This window comes from Typha latifolia, chromosome 11 (assembly GCF_019914945.1).
Source record: "Typha latifolia isolate L0001 chromosome 11, TyphaL0001v2, whole genome shotgun sequence".
NCBI lineage: Eukaryota > Viridiplantae > Streptophyta > Magnoliopsida > Poales > Typhaceae > Typha > Typha latifolia.
In genome coordinates, this window is record NC_133096.1 from 1,158,379 (window position 1) to 1,175,925 (window position 17,547).

General features: G+C 33.6%; 1 protein-coding gene across 1 annotated transcript; it reads right to left on the bottom strand.

Annotated features, from left to right (window-relative positions):
- Positions 1-7,923: 7,923 nt before the first annotated feature.
- Positions 7,924-10,638, bottom strand: LOC140797693 (receptor-like protein EIX2). The gene is made up of 2 exons (XM_073151328.1): positions 10,254-10,638; positions 7,924-10,091 (listed from the first exon to the last, which is right to left on the bottom strand). Exons 1-2 carry the CDS (start codon positions 10,636-10,638, stop codon positions 7,924-7,926), a joined length of 2,553 nt encoding a protein of 850 aa, XP_073007429.1.
- Between the last annotated feature and the right edge of the window lie 6,909 nt (positions 10,639-17,547).

A 17,547-nucleotide genomic window follows, 5' to 3' on the forward strand; every position in this document is an offset into this window, starting at 1 on the left:
CCTCTCATTTTTCTCTATAATTTTATATAACACCGTAATAATAATTTAACTAATTATCATTAATTTTAGTCTATACTTTATATAACTTTACTCATTACATTACTCATCCTAAATCTATTCTACAGGAGGATAATTTAGATAATTGGAATTATCTTTTGTATTTTTAACATAATATTTCTTATTTATTACCTTTCTATTTGAAATTGGTTGAATTTAATTAACTCGGGATGTGCTATGAAAATTATAGAGAAAAAAAGAAGAAGGAATTTTAGGTTACAAAATCCTCAAACACAGTGTGTTAAATCAAAAATAATAGTGTATGATGTTTATTAGAAAGTTTTCCTTAATAATTATGTAGTTGGAATTACAACGAAATCTCCATCCAAGTTGAGTATTTATTCCTTATAATCAAGTTCATAACATTTGTTTACAACTACCATGACAAGTAAATACTAAGCAATTAGTGTCTGAGGTCAAAGACATATATTTATGAAGCACATCTAGATACATTAGTTTGATTCAAACTTGTTACATAAACAAAATGAGGCAAATTTTAATGGAAAAGAAAATTTTTTAAGTTTTTAACTTTTATAAGCTTTACAAGTGATGCATGTCATGGGTTAAGCAAAAGAATAAAATGCAACTTAGATTCTCATCCACTTTATTCCTCACTTTTCATTGAAAAACAAATGTTTGGTTAAATGAAAATATGACAACTAAAAAACAAATGTTTGGTTAAGATGACCCTTTTCATTTAACTCAGTGAAAGATGGCTCAAATAATTATTTCTTTGGTTACAAGGGTACAAGTTGGTAGTTCAAATGGCAAGGAGAAAGCATGGCAATAGACTCATGCAGCCATATACAACTCCAATTATTGCTCTTCAAACCAAGGCCAATTTATATCTCTAATTAATTCATTGTCTGATTCAAAAGGTAGGAACTCTCTTTTGGTAGTCTAATATATATATTTGCAACAAAAAGAAAAGAAAAGAAAAGAAAAGAACAGAACAGAACATTTATATCCAAATTTCTGAAACTTAAATGCCCTTCAGAGATAGTTTTGCAAAACTTAATCCTTTCTTTTACTGTAGAGGAGGGTGATTCACATCTTCTTCTTCACCTACTAAGTGACAAGATATGAAGTAAACTAAGTCAAGCAAATTATATTTCTAAGAAGAAAAAGAAGAATAGTAGTTGAAGTGGCGTATATGAATTGGATAGTGTGACATGACTTTGGAAGATAGCTATCTATACATTATGTTTCCTCACTAATAGAAAGTGGGAGTCAAGATTCGTGTGTAATGCATGCTAGTCATTGTCGAGCATTTGTGTATGTTCTTTTCCACTTGGATCAACCAAGTCCAAGTCAAGGTTTACCGATCAACGTAGTAAACAAGTTAGTAAACATTGTTGCCATTATTTCCAATAAAAAAGATTGTTTGAAGCTACAATGACAAGCAACAACCATTAACTTTTAAATGCTAGAGTATAAAAATTCTATGAATGATTATATGAAATTCTTACATTAGGATTCTCTCTAAAAGTCATGGTATGAATTATCAAGTTGGTCCTATATAGGAATGATGACTTGTGATGTTGAAGCTGACGTGGACTATGAAAATTTTGGTGGATGTGGAAATGCAAGGAAGGAAACAAGCTGAGTATAAAATTCAGAAAGATTGTAAGACGTTGAAAACTGTATTATTTGTCGAAATTTATTAATAAGTATATACAAAAACTAGAATAGATATTTATATATAAAAAATCTTTCATATCACTGTTTTTATAATATTTCAAATTAAATGATAGATAATGATTTGAATAATGATTTATATATTATTTACTACCATTCAAGTTTCAACTCAAGATGGATTAAAGCTTGGTTTGAAATTTTTTTTTTTTTTGGTTGAGAAAAGACGGCAAGCAAGATATTATGGTTTCATTCAGAGTTCGAATTACATGAAGATCCAACGGAGGATCAGTCCATTTGTTAAACGTACAATCTTGAAGAGCAAAACTAGCCGAATTATAAGCTGAGGTAACCCTACTCGTGAAGGAAAACATGATATTATGGAACACAACTGTTTGAGCAGAATTATTCACTACTTTTACCACCAGAGCGGTCACTGAACAACTAGCATGGTTCAAACTTGATTTGAACATCTATGTTTTACTCTTTAATATTTATTCCTCAAATTTACATAAGTAAAGAGTTGAAATCATTGCCTAGAGGTTAAATACATACGTGTGTCTATGTTTTTTCACATATAAAACTAAATTGTTATGCTTTGAAGAATATAAAAATTGATGGTGAGAGGGTGAGAATGAAATGGTGAGAGTGTGAGATATGAGATGGGGTAGGGTAGGTTAGAAATTTTGTCTATATATGTTAACAGGTTGCGTGTCAGCGGGTTGACCCGAGCCGACCCAACCTGTTACTTAAACGGGTCAAATGGGTTAAAATGAGTCACTGGTAGCCATTATTTCCAACAAAAAGGTTGTTTGAAGCTACAATGACAAGCAACTACCGTTAATATTTGAATGCTAGAATATGAAAATTCTATCAGTGATCATTAAATTCCAACATCAAGATTCTCTCTAATAGTCAAGATATGCATTATCAAGTTAGTCTGAGCTAGGAACGATGACTTACAATGTGACCTGATATTGAAATTAATGTGGACTTTTGAAAATTTTGGGGGATGTGGAATTGCAAGGAAGGAAACGAGTATACAATTCAAAAAGATTGTAAGATGTTGAAAATTGTATTATTTGTCGAATTTCATTGATAAGTATATACTAAAACTAGAATAGATATTTATATAAAAAAATCTTTCATATCACCACTTTTTTAAAATTTCAAATTAAATGATAGATAATGATTCGAATAATGATTTATATATTATTTTCTACCATTTAAGTTTCAACTCAAGATGGATTCAAGCTTGATTTGAATATTTTTTTTTTGGTTGAAAAAAGGAGGCAAACAAAAGTTTTTATTCAGAGTTCGAGTTACATGAAGATCCAATGGTGGATCAGACCATTCGTTAAACATACAATCTTGGAGAGCAAAACTAGCCACATCGTGAGCTGAGGTGACCCTAGTCGTGAAGGAAAGCATGATATTATGGAACACAACCATCCACTTAACACATTCTGGAACTACGGATGAGATTTGCCAATCCACTATTTGAGCAAAATTATTAACTACTTTTACCACCAGAGCGGTCACTAAACAATCGGCATGGTTCAAACTTGATTTGAACATCTATGTTTTACTCTTTGATATTTATTCCGCAAATTTACATAAGTAAAGAGTTGAAATCATTGCCTAGAGGTTAAATACATACGTGTGTCTAGGTTTTTTCACATATAAGACCAAATTGTTCACTTTGAAGAATATAAAAATTGATGGTGAGAGGGTGAGAATGAAATAGTGAGAGTGTGAGATATGAGATGGGGTAGGGTAGGTTAGAAATTTTGTCTATATATATTAACGGGTTGCGGGTCAGCGGGTTGACCCGAGCCGACCCAACTTGTTTCTTAAACAGGTCAAATGGGTTAAAATGAGTCACTGGTTGCTATTATTTCCAACAAAAAGGGTTGTTTGAAGCTAGAATGACAAGCAACTATCGTTAATATTTGAATGCTAGAATATGAAAATTCTATCAGTGATCATGAAATTCCAACATCAAGATTCTCTCTAATAGTCAAGATATGAATTATCAAGTTAGTCTGAGCTAGGAACGATGACTTACAATGTGACCTGATATTGAAATTAATGTGGACTTATGAAAATTTTGGGGGATGTGGAATTGCAAGGAAGGAAACAAGTTAAGTATATAATAAAGAATGGTTGTAAGAGGCCGAAAATTATATTATGTTTATATAAAAAAATTTATATTATTTTTTTATAATATTTTAAATTAAATGATAGATAATGATTCGAATAATTATTTTCTACCATTCAAGTTTCAACTCAAGATGGATTCAAGTTTGATATGAATATTTTTTTTTGGTTGAGAAAAGATGACAAACAAAAGTTTTCATTCAGAGTTCGAATTACACGAAGAACCCAACGGTGGATCAGTCCATTCTTTACGCATATGATCTTGTAGAGCAAGACTAGCAGGATCATGCGCTGTGGTGACCCATATTACGGAACACAATCATCCACCTAACACATTACGGAACTATGGATGAGATATGTCAATCCATTGTTTGACCAAAAATTATTAACTACTTTTGAGCGGTCACTAAACAACCACCCTGGTTCAAACTTGATTTAAAATAGGCTAAAATTTGATTATTAAGAAACTCAAAATAGACTCTAGTCCGGTAAGAACTCGAAATATATTTGCATTGAAATTAATCAATTCAAGCTTCTTTCTTTGTCTTAGTCTCGAAATTATGTTCAAGCCAAGTTTGTACAGAGCTCGGCTCGATCAAGCTCGACTTAATTATGATTTACGCCCCTACATGTGGGTAACGACTATGCCGCTTTGCTGCACTAGTTGATCTTTGTATTCAAATAGTAATTATGGTCATTTCAGTTTCTTTTTCCAAAAGAGAAACAAAAGAAAAAGAAAGAAGAGATCCAGAAGAAGTTTAGAACCGTTGTGAAAGGAGATTATATTTTGCAAGACGATCTAACACAAAAACTATTCTGAAATTCTGCTGAAATGCTGGGTTTGAAATGCCATTGCAAAACTGGTACCAACTTTCATCTCCTTATTGTGCATATAAAGTGGCAGAGATAACTTACACATTTCGCATATGTTAAACTCAGAATGTTGTTGATGATTAATAATTTTTTATGTATCTCAATTACATTCTAAGCCATCATGATTGCAGAAACAATACTGCATTTATAATGGTCACGAATTCACCGTAACATTTCAAGTGAAATAAGTACATAGAATTGTCTCAAGGAACTGTAACAGCAACATTGTAATAAATTTATTCTATTATTAATGGTTGTCAAGATTATCTCTACTCATATAGTTTATACCATAATCAAGTTAAGTTTAAGAGAAAATGCCAATCTCCTCTTGAATCATCACATAAACAATCTAATTTTAACTTTTCTTGTACTTTTAGTAATTCTTTTTAACAAGAACCTAGGCTTGATAAGATTTTATCCTTTGTTATATAAAATGTCATAGAGTTTTATCTTCTCCGTTTGTAGTAGTCATTTACCATCCTTCCCAAGAAGATAACAACATCCAGAGATCAATTATATGCTCTTTGAAGAGGATAAGTGTGTCACTCTCACTCAGCATTGCAACAACCATTGGGTTTGTGAGAGTGGGTGGGGGTGATTTGGGTAAATAGAAGATGGCAAAGCAAGAGCTTCGATCGTATATAAAGGATTTGTTCATGGCCATTAAACTTCTTCTTTTTATTTATTATTATTATTACTGTTGCACAAACTTTGAAATTATGATATTTTTCTTAATTATTAGTTATATATATATATATATATATATATATATATATATATATATATATATATATATATATATATATCATTCGGGAAGGAGTACTTGTATGGTTGCTCATATTTAAGTCCTTAATATCACCAAGCTGGTCTTAACTAGAAACCAAGAGTTGCAATGTGAATTATAAACATATTGATGGTCATAGAATTTTAGGAAAGGAAACAAAAAAGAGTATGAATTCATACAATTACGCTAAAAATTAAATTGATCCGTGGAATTCAGATTTGGGTCGGTTCAAGAAAATATAAATATGAACATGGCCCGTTTATTAAATGGGTCAAAATTTCTAAACACGATTTGAGTGAATCTAATTGAGAACTGTAATTTTACCTCCAAACGCTAGATACGATCGCCACTATAAGCCACCCTACTATATGGCCGTCTACTACTATCTTTAGCCGTCCACCACATCGTATACTTTCACTTTTCACTATAACCTCTGACTAAGGTGAAACGAAAGTCATTCGATCTGTTACTTCTGATGCTTTCTCTTATAAACATATTATAATTTTTTTATATCCAAATCTGATTCGTACCACTTCTCTATATAAAAAACGACCTAAGTCAAATTTCATTAAGATTAGACTTGTAGATTAAAACTTACGTCTCTTCTTGAGCAATTCTGACAAGGACTGTTATTATTATTTTGATGTGCAGACCAGTTTGGACGGTTGATAATTTATGTGATTTTTCGGACCTTTCTATGTCATGAACACAAAGGTGAAATCTCATTAAATTTGGAGTAATAGGATTAAGATTCAGAGAAATTTGTTCCCAAAAGAAATCTCACATGTAAATGAAGCTTTGACGAGAATTAGTTATTTTATTTAGCTGCATTAATTTTCCTGCACCACATTACAGTTTCTGCAATTTTAGTTGATTTCAGCCTTCACATCATAATATTTACTCATGAAGTATAATTGTATACGTCAACAGCATGTAATTTTACTTACTATTCAATCCTTATTTATTACGACCACATATTATAATTAATAAGGTGTTCTTTATTTTATATTTTTAGGTTATTTGGTACTCAGATATTTATTTAAAATATAAGTTTATACTTATTATTATGACCCAATTAACTATATTTTTAGATTAAAGTGTTCTTACTATATTTTTCGGTGGGGAGAGAGGTGTTTTCCCTTTAATGCTAGTTTATTTCTTTTGTTCCAAACAAAAACTAGTATATATCTTTTAAAAGAAATAGTATTTTATTTAGAGAAGGCAACCGAGTCGCTGACTGAACTACGAAAGCTTTGTGCTAGGGTTAGACGACCCTCTCCTCGAGTTTTTTGTAATCTGCTTAGTTTTAATGCTCTACCTACTACAAATGGGTGAACTGATTTCGTTTATGATAGACGAGATGATTTGCCCTCTTGTCTCCTCACTCGGACAGTTCAATAATAAGGAAAATTTTAAATAACAACTTATAATTTTATTATGCTTTAATTAACACTTCATATTTGTACCCAAACCCCTATTTTTCTCTATAATTTTTATATAATATTATAATATTATTTTGACCAACTGTCATTAATCTTAGTATATGATTTATATAAAAATTAATAAATACTCATGAAAAATGTCTAATATTGACCCTCTTCTTGAAGTTATATCCCCATCTAATCTTATTCAACGAGAGAAAGATTTAGGTATTTTAGGAATTATCTTTAGTATTTTTTATTTATTTCCTTTTTATTTTGAGAACAATTAATTTAATTAACTGAAAGGGCGATATGAAAATTTTAAAGAAAGAAAAGAATTTATATTACAAAATCTTTATAGACAGAGTGTTAATTCAAAAATAATAAATGTAGAGTGTTATTTGAAAAGTTCCCACAATAATTTATGCAACTGGAACTGCAGTAAAATCTACATCCAGGTCGATTATTTAACCACTATTTGAAACTATGATGACAAGTAAATACCAACCCATTTATCTCGCATGGTCAATGGCATCTATTTATGAAGCATATCCAGCTAAATATATATATCGACATGATTTCTTTGTTGGCATAATTCATCTCAAATGATGGTGGCAAGCACATTAAATTTGTAGCAAAGGCAGTGAAAATTTAAAAAACAAGCTTCTAAATTAGGTAAAGTGTCTAGGGTAATATCATAGTATTACAGAAAAGACTATAATAATATAAGAAAGTGGAATAGTTAATACATTATACTAATTTCTGCATGTGTGTCATAAATATAAACAAAATATTATATATTATATGTTGGGTTTGGCATTCTAAGCCTTTGATTAGTGACTGATCTCCATAGTTTGAACCTTCCAAACTCCTTCAATAGCAACCCGGCTCCTCTGCTTTATTTCTTCTTAATCCTAGCATTGAGTCTAGCCCACTTGAGAACCATAAATACATATATTCTGTCACAGATGTCGTCAACGAAGAGAAAATATATTATTCTCCATGTCCTCTTAAACAACAAGGTACCAAAAACCATCCAAAACCGAATCCTAGACCCATGCTGAGATAAAAAGATAATAACATATCATATTCATGTTCATGTTCTGAAAAATCACTCATAGTTGTTTGATTTCCTGAGCAATTCTTGGAAGTAGGAGGCCCACAAAGATTGTTGTTGCCGATGTAGATAGTTGGATCGTCGAATGTTTCATGTTGACCCTCTACTGGAATTATTCCTGGGAGATTTTTGTAGAACAAGTTCAAGTGACTCAAAAATGTTAAAGCTGAGAGAGTAGAAGGAATTTCACCAAAGAGCTCATTATTTGACAGGTCAAGAGATTCCAATGATTGTAGACCATCGATCATCTCTGGAATATTTCCTGTCAATCGATTTGCTGACAAGTTCAAGTTTTTTAATCCAGCAAGGACACCTATCTGTTCAGGAATCCCTTCAGTTAAACTATTTCCTGACAAATCAAGGCTCAACAAGAAAAAGATCTTGTCATTTTGGTATTCTAAAATTTGCCCTTTTGTGGTCACAAATAAGCTAAAGGGATCGTTGTAACCATCAATACTCTCAACTATACTTGATGTAATTGTATTGAGATCACTTGTATATGGGGAGGTAAGTGTCATTGCTTTGAAGTTCACGAGGGACGGATCTATGATTCCTAATAGATTGTTGTGAGCAAGGTCCAAAACTTGAAGATGGTCAAGTCTTGAAAGCTTAATAGGAATATAGTCGAAAAACATGTTAGACTTCAATAGGAGGAAGGCTAAATTTGGTAGTCTTGTTCCTATCCATGCTGGTAAGTTTCCAGAGAAATTATTATAGGAGAGATCAAGAAACGAAAGATATTGGCAACCTCGAAAAAGTAAAAGGAATTTACCGGAGAGACTATTGTTGTAGAAATTTACCATGACGAGATAAGAACCTACATCTCTCCATTCACTTTCAGCTCTAAATGAGTTACCACTTTTCTTGCATTCAGGAAGCTGTCCTGAGAGGTGGTTGTTTGATAGATGTAGAACTTCTAAAGAATGCAATTGGTTGCACAAAGATGATGGTATGGTTCCACTGATAAGGTTGTTTGAAAGAAACAAGTAATTCAACTTTACAGTTCCAAGGTTTAGTGGAAGTGGACCTGATATATAATTTCTTGAGAGATCTAAGTACTTGAGACCCACCGGTAATTTTGGTAACCGACCTTCAAACTTGTTTGAATGCAAGTTTATGAAATGTGTTGTTGACAGGAACTCTAGAGTCATTGGTAACACTCCGCTGATCTGGTTAAGAGAGAGATCAAGATATCGGATTCGAGAAATTACATTCCAAAACCAATCTGGCAACCTGTCGATGATTCCTGCACTAGACATTACTAGAAAAGTAATATTAGTTTGTGATTGAATCCATGTAGGAAAATGGGGTCCCAACTTGCAATAGCTCAAGTTGACTCCCTTCAATCTGAATGGAGGGATCCAATTTGGATGTACTCCCATAGTCAAGGAGTTATTTGACAAGTCTAGCATCTCTAATCTCGTTAGGTTTGTAAAGTGATCTTCTAATATCATGCCGACCAACTGGTTGGAACTCAAGTCCAAGAAACTAAGATTAGTAAGCTTTCCCATCCCGGAAGGTATGGAACCGGTGAGACTATTGTAACCGAGATCAAGAGTGCTTAGACTAGTCATATTCTCAATCCAATTTGGCAAGCTTCCATTCAAATTATTTGCCCCCAAAAACAATGATTGTATCTTGTGTGGTAGCCTCTCGATCAATTTTGCTATGTCCCCATTTATCTGATTCTCGCTGAGATCGAGCACTTTCAATTTGTGTAGATTCTTCATAGTCTCCGGTATCATGCCGACGAGATCATTGCTTCCGAGCCGAAGTTCTTTGAGGGAGGTCATATTTCCCAGCAGCCCATCAGGAATAGGACCATGAAAGTAGTTTTCCTCAAGATCAAGGGTCACAAGTGCTATGAGATTAGAAGAGTAAACAGGGAGAGCAGATAGTGTAGCGTTGAGATTACAATCAGATAAATGAAGGACTCTTAAAGAAGCTGGAAGCATGCTCAAGGCCTGCACCCAATCCACAGCAGTACTGAGGTTCACCTCACTCATATCGACGTGCTTCAAAGAGGAGAGACGTGGTAACCAAGCTACCAGATTAACCAATTGCAAAGAGTTACCACTAAGATCAAGATGGCGCAGCTTAGTGAGATTACCAAGCTAAGGAGGTACGCTACCACTGAAGTTTGCATCAGAGAGGCCGAGATACTTTAAGTTCCTGAAGGAGCCTATGAATTTCGGTATCTGTCAACCTCCGAAGTCGTTGACGCTTAGGTCGAGGTAGTTAAGATGCTCTAGAGCGAGAAGAAAAGGGCTAATGTCGCTGCTCTTGGAAGTCAACGAAAACTCCTCAAGGTCGACTCGGAGGTCGAGCTTGACAACGTGCCCCGTCTTGTTGCTGCACATGACACCCCTCCATCTGCAGTAATCTTGGCCTTCCCAAGAAGATAATAACCTCCCAGATAGACCATTGATGCCTTTCTTGAAGGTGAGAAGTGCATCTCTCTCACTCGCAATGCAACTTCCTCGTAGTTTGGTGGTCTCTAGAGATAGAGCGGGAGAGAAGATGTGGAGGAGTAGAAGGCAGAGATGTAGAAGTAAAACTCCATGGGTGGTGGAGGACATAAACTTAGCCATGGTTTTATTATTCCCACTCTAGAGTCCAGACCAATATATATATATAATGGACGTAAGTAACAATCAATTGGATGGTGTGTTATGACATTGGAGGATATAGATAACTATACATCATGCATGTTAATTTCCTCACTAAATAATCGAAAGTGGGAATCAATATTCGTGTAATGTATACCGATTTAGAGCAGATTATGTTCTTTTAATTCCACTACAAGTCAAGGTCTACCAACAAACGTAGTAAACTATATTTCGTAAGAGAATATTGCATATTATAAGAAGGTGAAGTACTCTTTTCATAGGAAATGTACAGATTTTGTTTTGAAAAAGTTTCGTATAATGCATTTGCATAGGTTCTTTTTCCACTACCAAGTCAAGGTCTACCGACATATATACCTAGTAAGCTATTACATTAAGAAGGTGAAGTCTTTTATGAGGAAATCTACCAATTTTTGTTCTTGGGATTTTCTATGGGAGGCTATAGATGTTTGTGTATTCAAATATTTTGGTAGTCAAATATTTATCTAACCTATTATTATGATCCAGTTAACTTAAACGATAATTTTTTTCATAACAAAAATTCATATATATATTTTTCTTGAAATAGATATTTTTTTTATTGAGATAGTAATCGAATAACTGACTAGGTAGTAGAGCTCCCAATTGGATCGGTTAGTAGACTCGGTAATCAATTTGGACTAAGTTGGGTTAATCAACTGGCTGCCTAAAACATTTGGGAGTCCTCTAGAAAACTCTAGACTTTTCTCAATTTTGGACTTTCCAAATAACTTCTTTTTAACTTTTCAACCAACTTGCCAAATGAACACCCCATCTTTGGTCTCTCCTCGTCTTTATAAACCCCATGCAACCCCTAGTGGAGGATCATCTTTCCAAGGTATCAAACACTTATCTTCTTTATATAAACATATCATCTACTCTTCATTCTATTGTATTTTCTTTCACGAAGCTTGTGAGTTTAAGAGAAAGGAGGAGAGTAATAAATAAGAATGCTTAATTCCTTAGATTTAAAAATTTACCCTTTTCTTTTAAAAATAATATTATTTAATTTTAGAAAATGACAAACTGATAATAGATTGTAAGCCAAACTTTCATAGAAAATAGTGAAATTAAATAACTTTATAATAAAAATATAAAATGAAAAATCTATTATATCACTTTATAATGCAAAACGATAATAAAACATCGCAGTCTTACAACTAATGGAGGCGACAAGGCATCATAGGTTGCATAATATGCTCTATTCCACTATGTCGCGAATATTATTACTTCATAATTTTTTAAAGAAATTTCACGTATTCATTCATTTTATGACTTGATATGGCTGTTTAATAATAGAAATTTTTTTACATAACACCGTATATCACTTTTTAATTAATAATTCGTTATTAAGGATGTGTACTTGGACCTCTTATTTTTCTCTATAATTTTATATAACACCATAATAATAGTTTAACTAATTATCATTAATTTTAGTCTATACTTTATATAACTTTACTCATTACATTACTAAATATGCTTGGAAAATTTCTTACAATGACCCAAATTTCTTTAAGCTATATCCCCATCCTAAATCTATTCTACAAGAGGATAATTTAGATAATTTATAAATTATCTTTAGTATTTTTAACATAATATTTCTTATCTATTACCTTTTTATTTGAAATTGGTTGAATTTAATTAACTCGGGATGTGCTACGAAAATTATAGAGAAAAAAAGAAGAAGGAATTTTAGGTTACAAAATCCTCAAACACATAGTGTGTTAATTCAAGAATAATAGTGTATGATGTTTATTAGAAAATTTTCCTTAATAATTATTTAGTTGGAATTACAACGAAATCTCCATCCAAGTTGAGTATTTATTCCTTATAGTCAAGTTCGTAACATTTGTTTACAACTACCATGACAAGTAAATACTAAGCAATTAGTGTCTGAGGTCAAAGACATATATTTATGAAGCACATCTAGATACATTAGTTTGATTCAAATTTGTTACATAAACAAAATGAGGTAAATTTTAATGGAAAAGAATTTTTTTTAAGTTTTTCTTTTATATATGCTTTACAAGTGATGCATGTCATGGGCTAAGCAAAGAATAAAATGCAATTTAGATTCTCATCCACTTTATTCCTCACTTTTTCATTTAAAAACAAATGTCTAGTTTTAAATGAAAATATGACAACTAAAGAGCTTCTTAAGATGACCCTTTTCATTTAACTCTGTCAAAGATGGCTCAAATAATTATTCCTCTGGTTACAAGGGTACAAGTGGGTAGTTCAAATGGCAGGGAGAAAGCATGGCAATAGACTCATGCAGCCATACATATACAACTACCATTAACTTTTAACTGCTAGAGTATAGAAATTATATGAATGATTATATGAAACTTTTTACATTAAGATTCTCTCTAAATGTCACGGTATGAATTATCAAGTTGGTCCTATTTAGGAATGATGACTTGTGATGTTGAAACTGATGTGGACTATGAAAATTTTGGTGGATGTGGAAATACAACGAAGAAAATAAGCTGAGTATACAATTCAGAAAGATTGTAAGCCATTGAAAAATTGTACTATTTGTCAAATTTTATTGATAAGTATATACGAAAACTAGAATAGACATTTATATAAAGAAAAATCTTTCATATCACTATTTTTATAATATTTCAAATTAAATGATAGATAATGATTCGAATAATAATTTATATATTATTTTCTACCATTCAAGTTTCAACTCAAGATGGATTCAAGCTTGGTTTTAATTTTTTTTTTGGTTGAAAAAAGACGGCAAACAAGATATTATGGTTTCATTCAGAGTTCGAGTTACATGAAGATCCAACGGTGGATCAGTCCATTTGTTAAACATACAATCTTGGAGAGCAAAACTAGCCGGATTATGAGCTGAGGTGACTCTACTTATGAAGGAAAACCTAATATTATAGAACACAACCATCCACCTAACACATTCTGGAACTACGGATGAGTGTTTGAGCAGAATTATTAACTACTTTTATCACCAGAGCAGTCACTAAACAACTAGCATGGTTCAAACTTGATTTGAACATCTTTGTTTTACTCTTTGATACTTATTCCGTAAATTTACATAAGTAAAGAGTTGAAATTATTGCCTAGAGTTTAAATACATACGCGTGTCTAGGTTTTCTCACATATAAGACCAAATTGTTATGCTTTGAAGAATATAAAAATTGATGGTGAGAGGGTGAGAATGAAATGGTCAGAGTGTGAGATATGAGATGGGGTAGGGTAGGTTAGAAATTTTATCTATATATATTAACTGATTGCGAGTTGGCGGGTTGACCCGACCCAACCCATCCCATTACTTAAACAGGTCAAATGGGTTAAAACGGGTCACTGGTATAATCTGAACACAACTCGATTATTAATCAGGTTATGCGGGTTGACTTGTTTACAACCCGAACCCGATTAGACTAAACCCAAATCCAATTAAAAGCCGGGTTATCGGGTCCGGTCAATATTTGCCACCCCTACTCATGTTAGAATCATTACATGACCTGTTTAATTTTAACTCTTATGGTCCTAATCTTGATTGGATTTTATGCTTTATTGTATAAATTTAGCTTATTCTTTTAAAGTTTGCAACTGAGCATAATTTAAAGGAGACGAGGCGTTGTTAATTAATGGAATTCCCCAAAATGATTCTTCTCTATAATTATAGGACTTCATAATGATCCTACTCTATGTTAAGAACATGTCCGTGATCTTTCATTAAGTTTGGACTTGCATAATAAATATTATCAGTCTCTCGAACTTGCTACTTTAGTAATTCTACTACATGTTTATTATCAAATATAGGAAAAGATCCTAATATACACGTCTACCTTAGGCCCCGACAATTTATCAAATTTCTATGAAATGATTTTTCTTGATGCGAACTGAGTGAGGTCGGATCGCATTATGAGGATATTGAGCTCAATGGATTGAGTATATTTATCTTCTAATTAATTTATACTTATTTCTTATGTAAGCCCTTAAGACAAGTCTAGTTAAATCATGTGAACCTCTAAGACAAGTCCATTAAGTTATGTAAGTCTTTAAAGTAAGTCCAATTAAACCTAGAAGGCAAGTCCTAATTCGAGTCGTGTTAGCCTTCTAGGTAATCCTAGTATGACTCATTGTATATATAAATGGGTTGGACTATTTTGTTTAAGCATCAAAGCATTGTTTTAGCTTTATGTTTATCTTTGGAGTAAAAATAAGATAATTTAGAAGTAGAAATAAATTAATCACAATTGTTTAATTTTGTAGGAGTGGATCTAATTGAGAGTCGTAATTTTGCCTCCAAACCCTAGCTACGATCACCACTACAAGCTACCCTACTATATGGCCGTCCACTACCATCCTTGGCCATTCACTACCTTTTGATTACCGCCGCAACGTAAGATATTTTCACTTTTATCCTATTCTAACTTTTATTTTCTGTTTTATTTTTAACTGTTCACCCTAACTTCTGACTTAGGTGAAATGAAAGCCATTCGATATGTTACTTCCAAGGCTTCCTCTAATAAAAATATTATAATTTGTTTACGTCCAAATCTGGTTCGTGCCACTTCTCTATATAAAAAACGATGTCCGTCAAATTTCATTAAGATTGGACTTGTAGATTAAAACTTATGTCTCTTCTTGAGCAATTCTGACAATGAAACACCCACTTCTAAAATTCACGTGTTCCTCACGTGGAGCATGTCCACATGATTCCCACGTGACCTATCAGTGAATATAATCTCACCAAGTATCTGAATAAGTTAAGAAATACCATAATAATCCAACAAATAATCCAGAATCATAATATCACAGGCCTCAACAAGCCTCTAAGAATACAAGTCCATCACAAATTTGTTAGAACATAAATACCCTCGCAGGGGCTAGGTCCAACTGAAATAATAGAATAAACAAATGCTAAAAAAAATAAAGGAATGAATCTGCTACTCCTCGATGTCCACATCCTCTATAATCAACTCTGAAATATTTTCACCAAAAATGGCGGTGAGCACGGGGCCCAGCAAGTAAAATCTAATAATAATCTAAGAATATTACATGTTAAATAAAAATGTAACTCATAACATGTCAGGGAAAAATGTATATTATGACTTTTAATAGCTTCCATCATTATAGCCCATTTTACATAGAAATCCACACAGGAGTCGAGCCACAATAACATATCTTAAGCATCATAAAAATCGAGGAGGACTAGTCAACTAGCGGTATTATCGCCCATACGTGCTTGGCGACACTGCATATGACCGGTTGTCTATGGCCATCAGACTAATGACCCCAGTCGTAGGCCTATCAACACCGTTCTAGTAATCATCGCACAGAGCAAAATCATCACATACGGTTGATAAGAGCACACAGCTCAATAGATGCCCTGACCCTACGTCCTCGGGTACCGCTAGAACTACAATCCCTACCTCTCAATCATCTTTTCTAATATCATACTAGTCTAGTCTCTAACTAGGGCAGTGTAATCACCTGAATGCTCCACCAGCTACCGACCTCAGGTGTGGACCGTTAATATAATACTATATAATATACACTCTACCCCTAACCTCGGGTTGAGTGGGTAAAAGGGCACTGCCTAACTGGGACTTGACTAACAGTGATACGTGCACGTGGTGCCATGACCTCTATTATTTATTTAACATATTCATCACAATAACAGATATTATAAACAAGCATAGAGTCTATCATACATGTGCATTAAGTGATAAATAATGCAAGTAAGAATTGACATGTAATTAAATGCAAATATGAAATGTCATATAAGTTTCACAAGTAAGATAACGACATTTAATTATCGCAGGTAAGAAATGACATAAGTATGCATTTTTCATAGACTATTATAGAATTCTACTCGCGTGAGTTATTTCTGAAATCCGTCTTACTCTCCTAATTAGTCGGCTCTTCTTGATTTTCGAGATCCTTCCCACGCAATAATGGATCTAATAATTTATAAATAAAATAACATAAGATTAATGGACTTATAGACTAACTATCTGGTTGTATGAATTTAAGTTTGATTTTCTAGGTCCCAAATATTATTTGTCTTAATTTTAAAAAAATAACGGTCATTTAGAGTCGTTTACAATGTAAGTGTCGAAGATAAATGAAAAGACTAATGAATTCAAATATCTAATTTAATTATGTATAAATCCTAATTTTAACATGGTTGAGAAAATTTAATTAATTACAATTTATGTAGCTAACAGAATTTTTAAAATAATAGACTAAATAAATAAATTAGTCTTAGGGTTAATGATTGGGCTGGGCTTAAGGCCTAGCAAATTAGGTGAGAGAGAGAGAGAGAGAGTGGGTTGCAGACCTACCTGCAGTCCACTGGACTAGAGACAGTGGACTGGACTTAAGAGCCCAGTCCAAAAGAATGAGGAGGTGGGCTGCGAGCCTACCGCAGCCCACCAGGTTCTAATGTGTTCTGGACTGGGCTCAAAGGACTAGTCCGGCAGGGTGATATGGTGGACTGGAGCCCAGTCCAACAGAGTGAAGAGGTGGGCTGCGAGCCTACCGCAGCCCACCAGAAACTAAGGGGGTGGACTGGGCTCTAAAGCCCAGTCCATCGAGGCCTTAGAGAAACTGAGGACCTGGGCTACAGCGCAGCCCACGCCACAGCCCAGAGAGAGAGAGCAGTGTAGGGGGGGGTTGACCGAACCCCACCTTCTCCTCGATTCCTTGCCAGAGAAGAAGAAACAGAGGAGAGGGGTGTTGCTGCCAGTGATCCTCGTCACCGGCAGCCCCCCGCTCCGGCAACTCCTCCCCAAGTTGACTAGGTCGACTTGGGCGCAGGAGTGGTCAGAACCTCCGGCTAGTGCGGCCGGAGGGTGAGAGTTGAGGAACTCC

Bases quoted from the DNA above. Each gene is read 5' to 3' on its own strand.
- LOC140797693 (XM_073151328.1), bottom strand. From the start codon at position 10,638: ATGGCTAAGTTTATGTCCTCCACCACCCATGGAGTTTTACTTCTACAT. The intron at 10,092-10,253 runs GTTGACAGATAC...TTAATCTGGTAG, and splicing joins AAGCGTCAACGACTTCGGAG to CTTGGTTACCACGTCTCTCC.